The 13,622-nt window shown below is 45.9% G+C and overlaps 2 protein-coding genes across 5 annotated transcripts; one reads left to right on the top strand and one right to left on the bottom strand.

Annotated features, from left to right (window-relative positions):
- Positions 1-155: 155 nt before the first annotated feature.
- On the bottom strand, positions 156-10,386 carry LOC117582035 (AP2-associated protein kinase 1). 4 transcript variants are annotated; one of them, XM_034269574.1, is made up of 8 exons: positions 9,925-10,386; positions 7,712-7,848; positions 7,494-7,627; positions 6,870-7,422; positions 6,168-6,802; positions 5,558-5,838; positions 5,286-5,501; positions 156-3,003 (listed from the first exon to the last, which is right to left on the bottom strand). In XM_034269574.1, exons 1-8 carry the CDS (start codon positions 10,082-10,084, stop codon positions 524-526), a joined length of 4,596 nt encoding a protein of 1,531 aa, XP_034125465.1. In that variant the 5' UTR covers positions 10,085-10,386; the 3' UTR covers positions 156-523. The 4 variants fall into 4 exon arrangements, with proteins under 4 accessions (XP_034125465.1, XP_034125468.1, XP_034125467.1 ...); XM_034269577.1 differs by lacking the exon at positions 156-3,003 and adding an exon at positions 3,598-4,096 and having other exon boundaries at positions 9,925-10,084; XM_034269576.1 differs by lacking the exon at positions 156-3,003 and adding an exon at positions 4,445-5,176 and having other exon boundaries at positions 9,925-10,084.
- Positions 10,387-10,611: 225 nt separating this feature from the next.
- Positions 10,612-13,617, top strand: LOC117582036 (transport and Golgi organization protein 6). The gene is made up of 3 exons (XM_034269578.1): positions 10,612-10,751; positions 10,809-13,016; positions 13,074-13,617. The coding sequence occupies exons 1-3, from the start codon at positions 10,691-10,693 to the stop codon at positions 13,574-13,576; spliced, it is 2,772 nt and encodes a 923-aa protein (XP_034125469.1). The 5' UTR covers positions 10,612-10,690; the 3' UTR covers positions 13,577-13,617.
- The last annotated feature ends 5 nt before the right edge of the window (positions 13,618-13,622 follow it).

The raw sequence follows: 13,622 nt of genomic DNA on the forward strand, positions 1-13,622 counted from the left end.
TTTTCTTGTATAAATAAATAATGGGGGGAGGGCAAGGGGGAATTTCAAAATGCTGAAAATGCCACACGCAAAAACAAAATAAATGTAACTTTGGTACAACTTACGCATTGTATAAATTCTAAAACATTTCTAGTGTTCCTTCAGTTGCCCTATAATCGGTTATTATAAACGGGCTGGGCTAATTCTAGTTTACATTTTCCACTAAATAACAATTATATGTAGATATTATATATTGTATTGTATTGTAATTTGTCTGGATCCGCAACATTTGTGTCAAGATCTCATTTAAAATACCATCGAAAATACTAGGCTTCAAAAATACAGTTATTTCTTCATTGAACACACGGAAAACAAACGGCGAAAAATAATCCAGCGCAAAAATCGAACCAAGAAAAACAAAATGCCAAATATTTTATGGAAACACTCAGTCTAAGGTCTCTTCACCAGCTTTCGCTCGCTGATAAGGATTTATTCGGGATAGGTGAGGTCCCTGTCCCGTCCCTGCCTCAACAAAACTGTTTGCCTAGGAAAATAGATTGTTGCGCCGCTTGAGCGACCCGAACTTCTTCTCAGCCTCCAGCAGCATTTTCTCATTGCGCACCACCTCGAAGGGAATGGTCTTGGACAGGCGATCCATCTCCTGGTCGGAGGGAAAGTCCTCAAAGCTCATGTTGCTGAAGCCCGTCTTGGCCGAGCTTTGAATGGTGTTCGATTGGAAATTGCGGCTGCTAGCGGCTCGATTCTCGTCCTGATCCTCATCGTCATCGTCGTCGTGGGATTGATACTGGAGGCGTTGATGTTTCTGCTTGCTGCCCGAGCTCAGGGAACTGGTGGAGCCCAGTGCAGCGGCGCTGACCTTCTTGTACGAGTGTCCCTTGACCTTTTGTGTGAGCTTGCCCGGCAGCACCCTCACAGCCAGATGGGACTTCTCCTTTTTCGGCTTGGCTGCAGCGATGGGAGCAGTGAGGTCGGCGATGTCTGCAACCATATCGGCGGCACCACGCAACACCACGGGCTCCTCCTCGTCATCGGGCGTAAAGTCGGAGCAGCGATCTTGAGAGATTTGCACATAGGCATTATCAGCGATGGGCAGCAATGGTCTTAGGTGTGGAACAGGCATCGAAACCGAAACTGGAGCTGGTACAACAGGTGGTATCGATACGGCTGATACGTTTGGAGGTGCTATGGACAGCACAGAGATGGACTGGGGCTGGGTATTGGTGCTGTAGGACGTCGGCACATTCACATAGACACTGCTTGGTCCACTCAATTTGTTCGTGTGATTATTGTTGTGGTTAATCAACGGCTGTGCCGGCTCTGGGGTTTTATTGATAATGATCGAGTGATTAATGGTCACCAGTTGGGGTGCTGCACACACGGAAGCTGTAGCTGTAGCTGAAGCTGGTGCCGAAATTGTGGCTGTTGCCGGCGCATTTGCGGGCACTTTGATGATATTATTGTTATTATTATTATTGTTGTTGTTGTTTTGGTGGTGGCTGGGAAAGTGATGGAGCTGGATCTGGTGCTGGTTTTGGTGCTGGACCGGTAGCGGGATCGATAGCGGTAGCGCTAACGGGTTCTGTTCGATGGATGGTGGTTGTGGTACATCAACACATTTACGAATTACCTGTGGGAATGGTTCCAAGCCAAAGAGATCACATTGATTGCTATCCTCCTCCGGCTGCTCCTGCACACCAGATGACTCCTGGAAGGGATTGAATACAGGCTCATTGAACTCATCCAATTGGGTCTCCCGCGCAGGCGTGGGCGTTAGTTGTGCTGGAAAGCTGGCAAAATTTTCCAGATTGCCCTCCCCACCAGCGCCATGACCCTTGACTGGCGTTGAAGTCCACATTTCCGGCTCACTTGGCTTGGGTTTGGGCTTCGGCTTGGCCTTCCGCTTGGTGGGCACGCCCACGGGCAGCTTGAACGGAGCCATGGCAAACACATCCAAGTCTTGGTCTTCCTGTGTCTCATGCTGCTGCTGCTGTTTGAGAGATTCAGTGCTGCTCTTGCTTTCGCCAGAGCCATAGTCCAGTTCGTCGTCGAGCAGCAGCGGCCGATCACCGAACTTGTGCAACAGATCGCTGGACGTGGGACTGAGCTCCTCGGAGGCCAGGCCAGCAGCCGCAAGATCGCCACTGGCCGCCACCGTGCGATCCTTCTTCCTCAAGCGCACCTTGACCACCACACGACTTCGATCATCCTCATGGGTGGTCACGCTCTCACATTCGGCATGATAGGCCGAGCTGCTGCATGTCTTGACACTCTCGCTGATGCCATCCATTTCTATGGGCAGCGGACGTCGCAGCTTGGTCTGTGTCTGGCGTGGATTCTCATCGAACAGGTCATCATCCTCGGCCCGCAGATCGCTGGCTGAGCCAATGGAATCACCATCAGAGTCTGCTTTGGCCTCGGCGGCCTTTGCCTCCTGGGCCTGAGCAGCCACGGCAGCGGCCATAATGTTGAGTTGCTGGGCTGCCTGGTGGGCAGCAGTTGTTGGCTTTTTGGTCGTCTGGCGCAGCTTCTTTACGATGGGCAGATTGGAGGTCTTGTCCACCTTGTGGTAGGCCACCTGCTGGATCTTGTGGATGGTCTCTGGTATGTTGCTGGTCACCAGTTGCATCTGCTTAAAGATGGCCGCCTTCTTTGCGCTTCCTCCACCGCCGCCACCCTCGTCGCTGTCCTGCTGAAAGAACTCTGTTCCAGAATCGGAATCATCGGAAGTGGGCTGATCATTGCTCCTCAGTTTCTCGTACTTGTTGCGATCCTCCAGCGGCAGCTTAACAAAACTAGTGGAACCATCACCACCGCCCGCCAGTAGTCCGCATTCCGAGTCGGTCTTCAGTTTGCTGATGAGCGAAGTCTTCTCCTCGCTGGACATCTCGAGGGTGGGCGACAGCAGCCACTTGGACGAGGCATTGGCACCGCCAGTCAAACTGCTGGACGATACACCGCCTCCACCTCCAGCGCCTCCTCCCGAAGAACAGCTGATGAATTTGGCTGTGGATGAGAGTGAAGGACTTTTATGCAGTAAGGTAATGAGATTACGGATTTCTGGTTTTCTGTATGTGTGTTTGGGGATTACGATTGTTCTGCTCTACAACTAATAAGTGTATGGGCTGTTAACAGTTGGCATGATCGTATGTGCATGAGCGTATGTGCGTCTGGTCCCCAAGAGATAATTAGTTATTGTGTGGATAAATGATTGTCGATCTATATATGCTACATGAAGTATAGGCAACATTTGTTGAATGAAAAAGCGGAAGATTCGATGTAGATCCCAGGTTAAACACATCATTAGATCCCCAGTTTCCACTGAGAGATCAGACAATGAATGACATTTCAGTGGAAACTATGCATTTACTCTCATATAATTGCTTAAACATTAATTGACCCATTGATTATATTAGTTTAAGGTACGATTTCTCAATCTGGAAGATGTGCCATTCTTTTGGGTTGTTCGTTTGTGCATCTCGAGTCTAGCAGATACATTTAAACATTGAGAAATCGTCCCTAAGTTACATTCTTTTGTAAATTTGAGGTTTTTGTTTGTTCAAAACATAATATAGGATTTATTGCAGTTTTTGCTTCTTTTTTGTTTGTTTTTTGGTTTAATTCTCGTACGAGTACAATTTTCAGTTTTTTTTTTTTTGCCAAAAAACCTTAAGCTCTAACCTGCGCTGCCTCAACATTTGGTAGGTATATAAATATATAGTGCTTTGTGTATGCGTGTGTGTATCTCTTCTGTATATAATATATATTGTATGTTCTGTATTTATTTATGCCATCTGATCGTTTGCTTGTATGTGTCTTGGTTACCTGACTGATTTGTATGAAGGATTCTTCTATTTATTTTCTACGATTTTACTCCTTCTTTGGATTAACTTTATGTACAGTTAAGTATTAACAGGAGGTTATTACAACTAAAAATGGTTGAATATATTGTTGTTTGTTGCTGGCTGTGTGTAATGGGTAGCGGGTATGAATCTATCTATATTGTCTTCCAATGATTATTAACAATTAAAAGAAGATTTTGTTTACTCTTATTTATTTGATTGCTGCCACATCCACAGGGAACGCAGCTTGACGCGAACTTTCGTAACGAAATCGAAATCAAACAAAGAGCAAAGAGATAATCAAAAATAGTTTTGACAAATTTAAGCAAACAAATGGATTGTAAATTTCCTAATAATCTCTCGAATTGCATATTTTAACTAGGGATTAGCGTATATATGTTTAGATCTTTAGAATTGCACGTTATTCAATTTTGATATGGCCAAAAAAATGTATGATATTCGATTGCTTCTTTTTCTTCAACAACAACATGAATAAATAGTTTTTTGATTTCTTAATTAGCTAACAAATTTACAGAAATATTACACACAGGAATATAAATAGTTACTATAGAAATACATTTACATAATTGAAAATTTGACTGCTTTTTTGTTTGGTTAGTTCCACAACCTTTAATTGTTTAATGTTAATGACTAAATTTAAATAGAGACTAAGTATATTATGTGTATATAGATTGATTGGTTTCATTCTAGCATAAATATATATTGTATGTATGTTGTACCAGCACCAAATATTACTTTGTTAGAAGCGCTTACGATTGGAGAAGAGAGTTAAGGAGCATTTTGCATTGCCTTGATTTCCATATGCTTCCATCACAGAAACATATGTAAAATCGAGCTTTAAAGACAAGCCAAGGTTTACATAGAATTTTGTCAGGATATTGTTTTGGTTTTTGTTTTTTTGGTTAGTAGGTGCGTTTGGGATATTTACAAATTGTTTGTTTGATTGCTCTTAAGTTTAAGTCTAAGGAGAGCAGAGTGTACTGCGGCTAGGGCTGCGTCTACACGTCTCTGGTCTCTGGGTCATGGTTCTATTCATCTATGGCACACTAAATCTCTCTCTGTCGTTCGATCATCGAGCAGTCGGAATAATCTATAGCTGGTAGGGCTCACTGTCTCTTTACTGGACGTTGTGCGGAAGCTGGCTCTTTCTTTCTGTTGTCGTTTTTGTTGGGTAGAGGAGGAGTAGGAGTAGCCTTTGCGGGGCTGCTCTGCATTCTGCTGTGAAGTTCGGATCGCTTACTAGGAAGATATTTAGACTACGTCTACGTCTACGTTCAAATCTTCACCACATTCTTCTTCATCATCTTCACCACTTTCTGCATCGAGATTAAGAGCGAACAAAAGCAACAATCGGAAAACTAAACGTATTTCTGGCATTTCATTTTGCATAAAACGATTAAAGGTGGACAGAATTTCATGCTTTACCTCCGGTTTTGCGCAACGAACTGGTGGCCTTCTCGCGCAGTCCGGGTGGCAAGCTAAATGGCGCCGAACCAAACGGATCTTCAGCCATTTGTGGCGGATGGGGGGAAACAGAAGCCGTTACTGTAGCTGCAGCTGTGGCTGGAGCAGGCAAAACCGCTGCACTCTGTTCAGTGGGCGTCAGTGTGGATGTTGTCGAAGCCGACTTGGCTGTTATACCTGCAAAAGAATAAGCTTATAAATCGATTTTTACATAGAAGTTACCAGATACTTACTGCCTTGACTGCCACGTTGACGTATCTTGTCGAACTCTGCCTCGAATATATGATCTTCGGTCATTTGACTAAACGGTTGCTCTTCCTCAAACGGATTCCAGGCCTCCACACGCTTATCCATTGTCTGACGGGACAATTCGCTGATCGAAATCGAGGCAGACGAGGCAAATATACCAGGATTGGAGGTGGCACTTGCCAATGTGGTCTGCGGCCCATCGCCCATGCTGGCCAGATTATTGTTGAATGGGGCCAAAAACTGACTTGTCTCATTGGCAAACGTTCTACAGCGCAACGAAAATAAATGAATGAGTGAATGATTTAAATGATCAAGCAGATGGCATGGATATGACACAAAAAAAGAAAGCAAAAGTAAAAGGAATTGTAAAATGTGAGCTTAAAGAAAGACAAAATCTTAAGGCTACAAAATATCTATTGACTTTGCGGATCATCGGCATTGTCCAGGTTATTTGTAGCTCTTAAGAAATGGAAACACGCACACAACACACAGAAAAAGAGACAAGCAGAAAGAGTGAGAGCAAGAGAAGAGCAGAACACAGAACACATAGAGATCGTGCGCGAGATCTGGGGAGGGAATCGCGTCCCTACTTACTTATTGAATGCCGATGTATCGCTGACATTACGCCGATGTCCCCCAACGCCGCTGGGCTTGGGTGGCGTCAGCATATGCTTTGTGGGTGTGCCGCCAGAGACTACCAAAGACTCTTGAGCAGCCGCTACAACAACCTGAACCTCCTCCGGTATGGGTTGCTCCTCGGGGGCTGGAACAGTGGCTGCTGCTGTTACTGCAGGTGCTGCTGCTGGGGCCTGCGCTGGTTCATTAAACGGATCCGGATAGCCAGTCGACTCGAATAGATTGTTGGTTGCAGCTGCTGCCACAACTGTCTCAGCCGGTGCCACAGCTGCAGGTGGAGGAGGAGGAACTGCCGGGCACGGCATGGCTGGGAAATTTGCCTGAAACTGCTCCACAACAGGCTGGTTCTGGGGCTGGGGTGAAGTAATGTTCAGACGTGGCGAGGGACTGGGCGGTAGACCAAGACCCAAGGCATTCCCACCATGCACGGAACTGGAGCCCTTGGGCCTGGAGCGTGGAGCTACGCTTGTGCCTGCCTCTATAACTGACACATTCTGCGATTTGGCTGCCTTGGATGCGGCAGCACTGATCCGCTTTGCCTCCGATTCAAAAGGCGGCACCAGAAGCTGATCGAAATTTGGAATGGGTGTTTTCTGTAATACGAGAATTTAATTTACAGTAATCAATTAAAAATCTAAGCGGCGCTAGGCCTAATCTTACATGCAAATTCTGTACGGGATTATCCTTGCCGGCGAGTCGAAAAGCCACTTCGCACACCTGCCAAATGTTCGGGCGATGCTCCAGGTCGGTGTCCAGCATATATTTGATCAACTGATGCATGCCCTTCGAGTACTTGGAACTGTCCGGTATGGCAAACTGTCCATTCTGTATGGCCAGCGTGCTCTCCCCAAAGGGCAGGGAGAAGAAACACAGTTTGTACAACATACAGCCCAGTGCCCAAATGTCTGCTTTCGTGGTGATGCTCTTGCCGCTGTACAGATCGATCATTTCGGGCGCTCGATAGGAAAGTGTGGTGTACTTTTGGATCTCCTCCTCGACCACAGTGACGCCGTGTTGCTGGGGATTCAGCGTCTTGGCTGTGGCCGAGCCAAAGTCACAGAGTACAAAATTGCCCGCATCCGTTTGGAGAATGTTTTCCACCTTAAGGTCGCGATGTATAATGGGCGTCTGACAGTAGTGCAAACGAGAGACAGCCTCGGCAATATCACAGAAGATGTTTAGCACCTCGGGCTCGGTGAAGCCAACGTGTAATCTTTAAAGTATGAAATTTGTTTTATTAACATTCAAAGATATGTATATCTTTAATGAAGTGCTGTGAGTTACCTTGCATTCATCATGGCCAGCATGTGATGCTTACAGTATGGCATCAGGAGCAGCACCTCACACACACCGTTCCCTGTGGGGGTTATGCTCGAGTCAACATAGCCAATAATGTTTTTGTGGCCACTGAGATTGCTCTGTCAATGGATAGAACCAGAGGAATCAATAATGCACTTATGTTGCAAACAATGAAATTGATTTACTTTTCGTTATTTACTTACAGCAATCTGTATCTCCCGCTTGGCTACATTCAGATCGTGCTCATTGTTCACGTACATGCGCTTCAGGGCGTACTTTCCAGAGGAGGAGCCGCCGCCGCCGCCATTGCCTCGTGCCAGAAAGACCATGGCGAAGCCACCTGCGTGAGTAGGATGGAGACAGACAGGTGGATAGCATTAGTAGGGGGAAAGAGGTAGATAAAATACTAGACGACTGAAGCAGCTGTCAACTGTAAACGGTAAACAACAAATAAGAGAGAATGTTTCATACGTGTATGGCGAGCAGACTCGACCCATTGATTATCCTATACGAGTATCACCGTTAGTATGTTATTTTTACAAGCGCATTTCATATACCAATCCAACTTCGTTTCATTTCGACGCCGAACGGCACACGGAAAGTCAATCCACTCTCCTCAAATATGGGGTACCATACTGAAAACCAACGGTAGAAGTTACTATCGCCTACTCTCTTCCACCAACTATGATTGACCATGGAACGATTTACACATGTTTTGCCTAACAATCCATTTGCATGAATTTTATTTAATTTTATTGCAAATAGAATTCAAGTATGTTCCCCTCCACACCTCCACAGCTGAACCCATCAACCTGTCACTCCCCTGCAGCACAGGCACTTCAACTGTGTAGTAGAGCACGATAAAAAAAAAGCAACGCAATAAAAACTATAAACTATTGAAGGTCACGTACAAAAATTACAACAATAGTAACAACATGCAACACAATAACAATATTAGCATGGCAAGCACCCCACTGGGGGCGACTGAGACATACACCCAGAGAGAGAGAAAATAACGGGGCACACACCGTATGTAACCGTTTGCTCGATTTTTTTGCACCGACTTTTTAGTTGGTATTTGTGAAATTTTGTGGTGTCAAATGTTAATCAATGCTGAAGGTTGGCAGCTCCGCGCCACAGCAACAAATCAACAGAAATAATAATAGTAATAAAAGCAGCAATAATAGTGCACAATTGAAACATACCTAAACAAAAACTTGAGAAGGCAATTCGAGATGCCAACTAGGGAGAGAGCGAGCGACCCGACCAGTTCGCCGAAAGCATTGCACAGACTGTAGGACAGAGGTAGGGGCCTCTGAGGTACGAGGCACCGTAACCGTCTGTCTCTTAGTCATTTGCATTTGCTGGTGTTGCCAGAATAGAGTAGACGATGGCAATAAGATACCGAGAGACTTCATGACAGAATACGCGCTCCCGTATTACTATTCTAATATAATTTGGGTATTTGTTATATTTATTTGTATGCATACTTTCAGCTGAATTATGCTCTGTCTAAAATAGAGGCAAATCGTGGTACAACAATCCCTACACACCTTTGCCTGGTAACATAACTGATACGCCTCCCCCCATTCAGTTAGTGTAGGGTATCCTAACAGCTGACTGTCGTCTGACAGCGGCGCCAGCGCAACGCAATAACAACATTACCAATCGCTTGCCAAAATCGTATAAAAAATCGAATGTGCGCAAGTAAAAGGCAGGAAAAAGTTTTCTATGACCAATCCCCGTATGATCAATTGTCAGGAGTAGTATTTGCCAAGTCATTCAAAGACCGACCGAGCCACTTGCAGTGCAGGATATTAATCATTTCAGAATTCAAGGACAAGGACAAAGTGCATGGATAGTCGGCATTTTCAGGCGATTTTCCTTGTGCGAACTTTGACATTTCACTGCTGCTGCTGCTCCAAAAGGAGACACAGCCAGGAGGGGCAGTGGGAGTTAAGTGTTGGTCTTGCCGCTTCATTGGCTAAATTAACATAATTGATTCAATTGATTTGTGACCATGTATTCCCTGTATGTACATACATAGTTATATTCCATGGAAAACCTAACCTGAACTGAGATCAACTAACTCTTTTGTCTCGTGGGGAAATTGGAAATGCACGCCGACAAGTGGCGCCGCGTATCTAATTAGGGGGGATACGATACGCAGCTGTTTTTGTTCTACTAAGTGTACGCCCCACATTTTGGAGACAGTCGAGATACGTTTGTTCATTTGTATTTTATCTAATCTGTAGCATGAAAAGAGATACTAAGCAAATGGATCTACTGCCTGCCTCTGCCCCCACCTGTAAATCAAACTTGTGATAACCATAATCACACTGCTACGTGTGCTTAGATAAGACATAGAACATACTCCTTAGCGGGGGCGGGGTAAGAGACCGAGACTGCCACTCACCTTCGGCCAGGACATCCTCGACAGTGACCGTGACACGTCCAACTGTGAAAACCTTGCCCACGAAGCTATTCGTCTCCTTCGATGAAGAAGAGCTGGTGTTGTGCGAATTTTCCAGTCTCGAGTTTTCATTGCGCTCGAATTTCGATAGGATTTTCTTCATTTTCTCCTTTTTTTGCGAGATTTGTTTACTGCACAGCGGCAGGGACGTCGACTGCAGCAGCTCACACACACACTCGCATTCACACTCAGACAAAATCACACTTTTTAATTGCGTTCGCGTAGGTGTTCCCGTTTCTTTTCCTTTTTTGGCAATTATTGGGTGGAGTATAGAAGCGCGCCGCGTCACAGCCGCAAGCCAATTAATTAACGTTGGAGTCCTACTGGTGTTTCTAATTAATTATTTGCGCACTCTATATTTTTTGCATTCACACACACAGCAGAGGAAAAAGAAAGTTGTTCTAGGGATGTTAGATAAATATTGATCAATATATCGATAGATGTGCTTGCAGGTGATATATTTTTGCACCTGGAAAATATATTGATGTGGATAAATGATAGACATATCCTCAACGGGACTGCTCTACTAAGTTTAGGGAAAAGCGAACATATTTTTGGTATGTTTCACATCTAAAAATATGTACTCCAGCAGCTTCTGATTATTCAGCTGACCAAACGGTCTGTAGTGTTCTATCGATAGTGGACATCGATACTCTGAATCCATATGTTGTCGATACATGTGCAACTAAATTAAATTCGGATTATTATAATGATAAATTCGGCAAAATACTTTGCCCTGCTGGAAAGTTTAACTTTTGAACAGGCTCTAGGTAAGGACTAGCGTGGTTAGCTGTATATACTATAAATAATTTGTCTTTCTATTACAGCAAATAAGGCAAACGCCAGTCAGCCGGGTGCTGGTTCCTCGATTTCTCAGAATTTGAACATTTTGGAGAAATATGCCAAACAAAACGTTGACCAACAGCTGCACGATCTCTGCACAATATTCGAGCTAACAGCCGAAGAGGAGGCCCCCATAAAATATTCAGATCCCGCTACATGCTACATTATCCGCCTTCAGCATGCGCTCCAGATGCTCTTTTCAAAGATAAACTTTGACAGCGATGCCAAGGAGGACCTTATATCGGTGGCACACCTCAAGCTGTGCATTCAAGCCACCCAGGAGCTGTCCTACTATGCACTTCGCTGCCAGCTGCACGAGGATTTCCTTAAATCACCAATTTTCAAAGAGGCACAAGGCAAAGTCAAGTGTAATCCCTCGCTGCTGCTCCTCAGCATTCAGTTTTTTGTGCGGGTTTTACCCATACGCCAATTTCATATTGCCAACTCCATGGAGTTGTTAAAGAGGGACCTGCTGGCAAGCATTATGAGTCTGCGCCTCCAAATGGATCATCCGAAGCTGGAGGCAGTCCTTGCCTATCTCTGGCGGCATGAATCCAAATCGGATTTCTTTCGCCATGTGCTTCTATTAAAGGCCACTTCACTGTGCGCACCTTTGGCCAAGGCCCTGCACCAGCAGCTGCTGGGAAAGCTAAACTCAACGCATGGGTATGCCAGCTTTGTGGATGCCCTGCAGCAGACACCGAATGTGAGTGCCACGAGAAATGCTGAGATCGTGGCTAGTATCGTGGCTAGGAAGGGCTTCTCACAGTCAGCTCAGCAAGCAATGATCCTTCAGGTTCTTGAGTTTTGTAGTGGCTCTCTGACGGATGCCGACAGGATGTGTGTGGGTGTCCTGTCTCTGCGGAGATTTTACGAGTTGAGTGCACAAAACCAGCAACAGATTGAGGCGATTCTGTCCACCCATTGGCAGGTGCTCGCTGATCCAGAAGATTTGATAAGTGGCCTGATCTTGATGGAGCACGAGGAGCTGTGCAATCGCATCCTCCTCTGGCAACATCTATTCTGCAGTTCCAGCGTTGCCTGTCTGCCGAGTAGCCTGCTCACACGATATCTGCCACTGCTTCTGCAGCTGTACGATGGTCTGCCTAGGGAACTGCCAGCCAGGGATCAGCTGGCTGCGATCATATCCCGCTGTCTGGACAATCGGGAGCGGGAAAAGGAACTGCCAGAGGTCGTGCAACGTCTGTTCAAGTGGAAACTCGAAGAGGAACCCATCTGGCTGTGCCTTCACCAGCGCATATTGATCCTGCCCTCCACACAAACGATTCGGATACAAGTGAAAGTAGCCCCTGCGGATCACCAGCTAGACCATGACATGGGCCGAGTGCTGCCCAGTCTATTAATGTCCAGTTCGCATCATGCGCTCACCTGCAATGTATTCCTGGCACTGTTGGGCTTTATGACTCGACAGTTGCAGGAGAAATCCCCCTTAGGCGTGGATTTTCTGTCCACGGAAACGGAACTCATGCACTTCCTTCAGCATAAATATCAGTTAAAGCTGCATCTGCTGATAGCCCTTAATCAGTTGGTGTCACATCAGCCGCTGCGTGCACAGTTGGCAATGCATACCAAAGAATTTCTGCAGCTGCTCAAGGATTTGCTGCAGCAGCGATTGGCAGCAGAGGAGGAGGACACTGATCAGACCCTACTCCTCATACTCAACCTTCTGCAGGAACTGTTGCAACGCAGCAAAGATTTGCAGCTAACCGAAAGCACAAGGGAACTTCAGGCGCAACTCCACCAGCTGGGATCGCTGTCAACCAACCAGTTTATCCAGCAATCCGTTCAATCTCTGATGAATATATTGCAGGGCGAGTGGCGGCCCAGTGAAGCTCTCAAGTTGCAGCCATTCCATAAAGCGCGTTCCCTCATCGAGGAGAAAGAGTCCCATCTGCAAGTCTATGGCATACAAATGTTGTTGGTTCTACTGCAACGAAAGGATCCCGCAACGATGGCCCAGGGTCATCTAATCATAGCTTTGGCTCTCAGCACACTCAAGGATAAGGAGTCCTATACGTTCCTAAATTGTGTGCGTCTGTTTGTGGCACTGGTTCATGTGATGGAAGCCGAAGTGCTGGATAAATTGAGTGACGAATATCTGTCGGAGACAGCCGATCTGGACTATCGTCTGGTTGTCGGCGAGGCTATCCTCAAGGCCGCCCAGGAATTAGGTAAGTGCTAGATGGCCAGTTTTGATGGGAAGACTTCTTAAAGGTTCCACTTTCCAGGTCCCCTATGCTATAGGTACAAGGCTGTGCTTCTCAATTGCTTCATGCATGGCTCGCGTTCGCCTCTCCATGAGTTTCGCATGTCCGCCTTCGCCAATCTCGCCCAGCTCTGCCGTTTGTTGGCCTATCAGGTGCAGAACTTTTTCCAGGAGCTGATGGATCTCATCAACAGCGAACTGAGTGCCACAGGAGGATATTTGCCCACTAAACGAGCGGCTGTCGTTGTATTAGCTGAGCTACTGAATGGCATGGAGAATCTCTTGGATTACGAGGATATGCTGCTGCCCATTTATCGTTTGCTGCGAGCGATTGAAGCGGAGGAATCCTGTGATCCAGCCATGCGTCAGCATGCAGCCAATGGTCTAAAGATCTTGAATGACAAGTGCCGAAAGCTCATTCAAAGTTGCCTAGAGGCAAGGGAACTGCACAAGGAAATAAGGGTAATGGGCATCAAGGATAAGCCTTCTGCCAGGAGGAATCCTCACATTTTGGAACTCAATTAAATGGTTTTATATAATAAAATAACTTTTAAATGCAAAAGCAATTCTT

This window comes from Drosophila guanche, unplaced genomic scaffold (genome assembly GCF_900245975.1).
Source record: "Drosophila guanche unplaced genomic scaffold, DGUA_6, whole genome shotgun sequence".
Taxonomy (NCBI): Eukaryota; Metazoa; Arthropoda; class Insecta; order Diptera; family Drosophilidae; genus Drosophila; species Drosophila guanche.

Coding starts and splice junctions, on each gene's coding strand:
- LOC117582035 (XM_034269574.1), bottom strand. CDS start 10,084: ATGAAGAAAATCCTATCGAAATTCGAGCGCAATGAAAACTCGAGACTG. Junction 5,839..6,167: donor GATACATCGGCATTCAATAA/GTAAGTAGGGAC, acceptor GTTGCGCTGTAG/AACGTTTGCCAATGAGACAA. Junction 5,502..5,557: donor TCAACGTGGCAGTCAAGGCA/GTAAGTATCTGG, acceptor ATTCTTTTGCAG/GTATAACAGCCAAGTCGGCT.
- LOC117582036 (XM_034269578.1), top strand. CDS start 10,691: ATGATAAATTCGGCAAAATACTTTGCCCTGCTGGAAAGTTTAACTTTT. Junction 10,752..10,808: donor AACTTTTGAACAGGCTCTAG/GTAAGGACTAGC, acceptor TTTCTATTACAG/CAAATAAGGCAAACGCCAGT. Junction 13,017..13,073: donor CAAGGCCGCCCAGGAATTAG/GTAAGTGCTAGA, acceptor TCCACTTTCCAG/GTCCCCTATGCTATAGGTAC.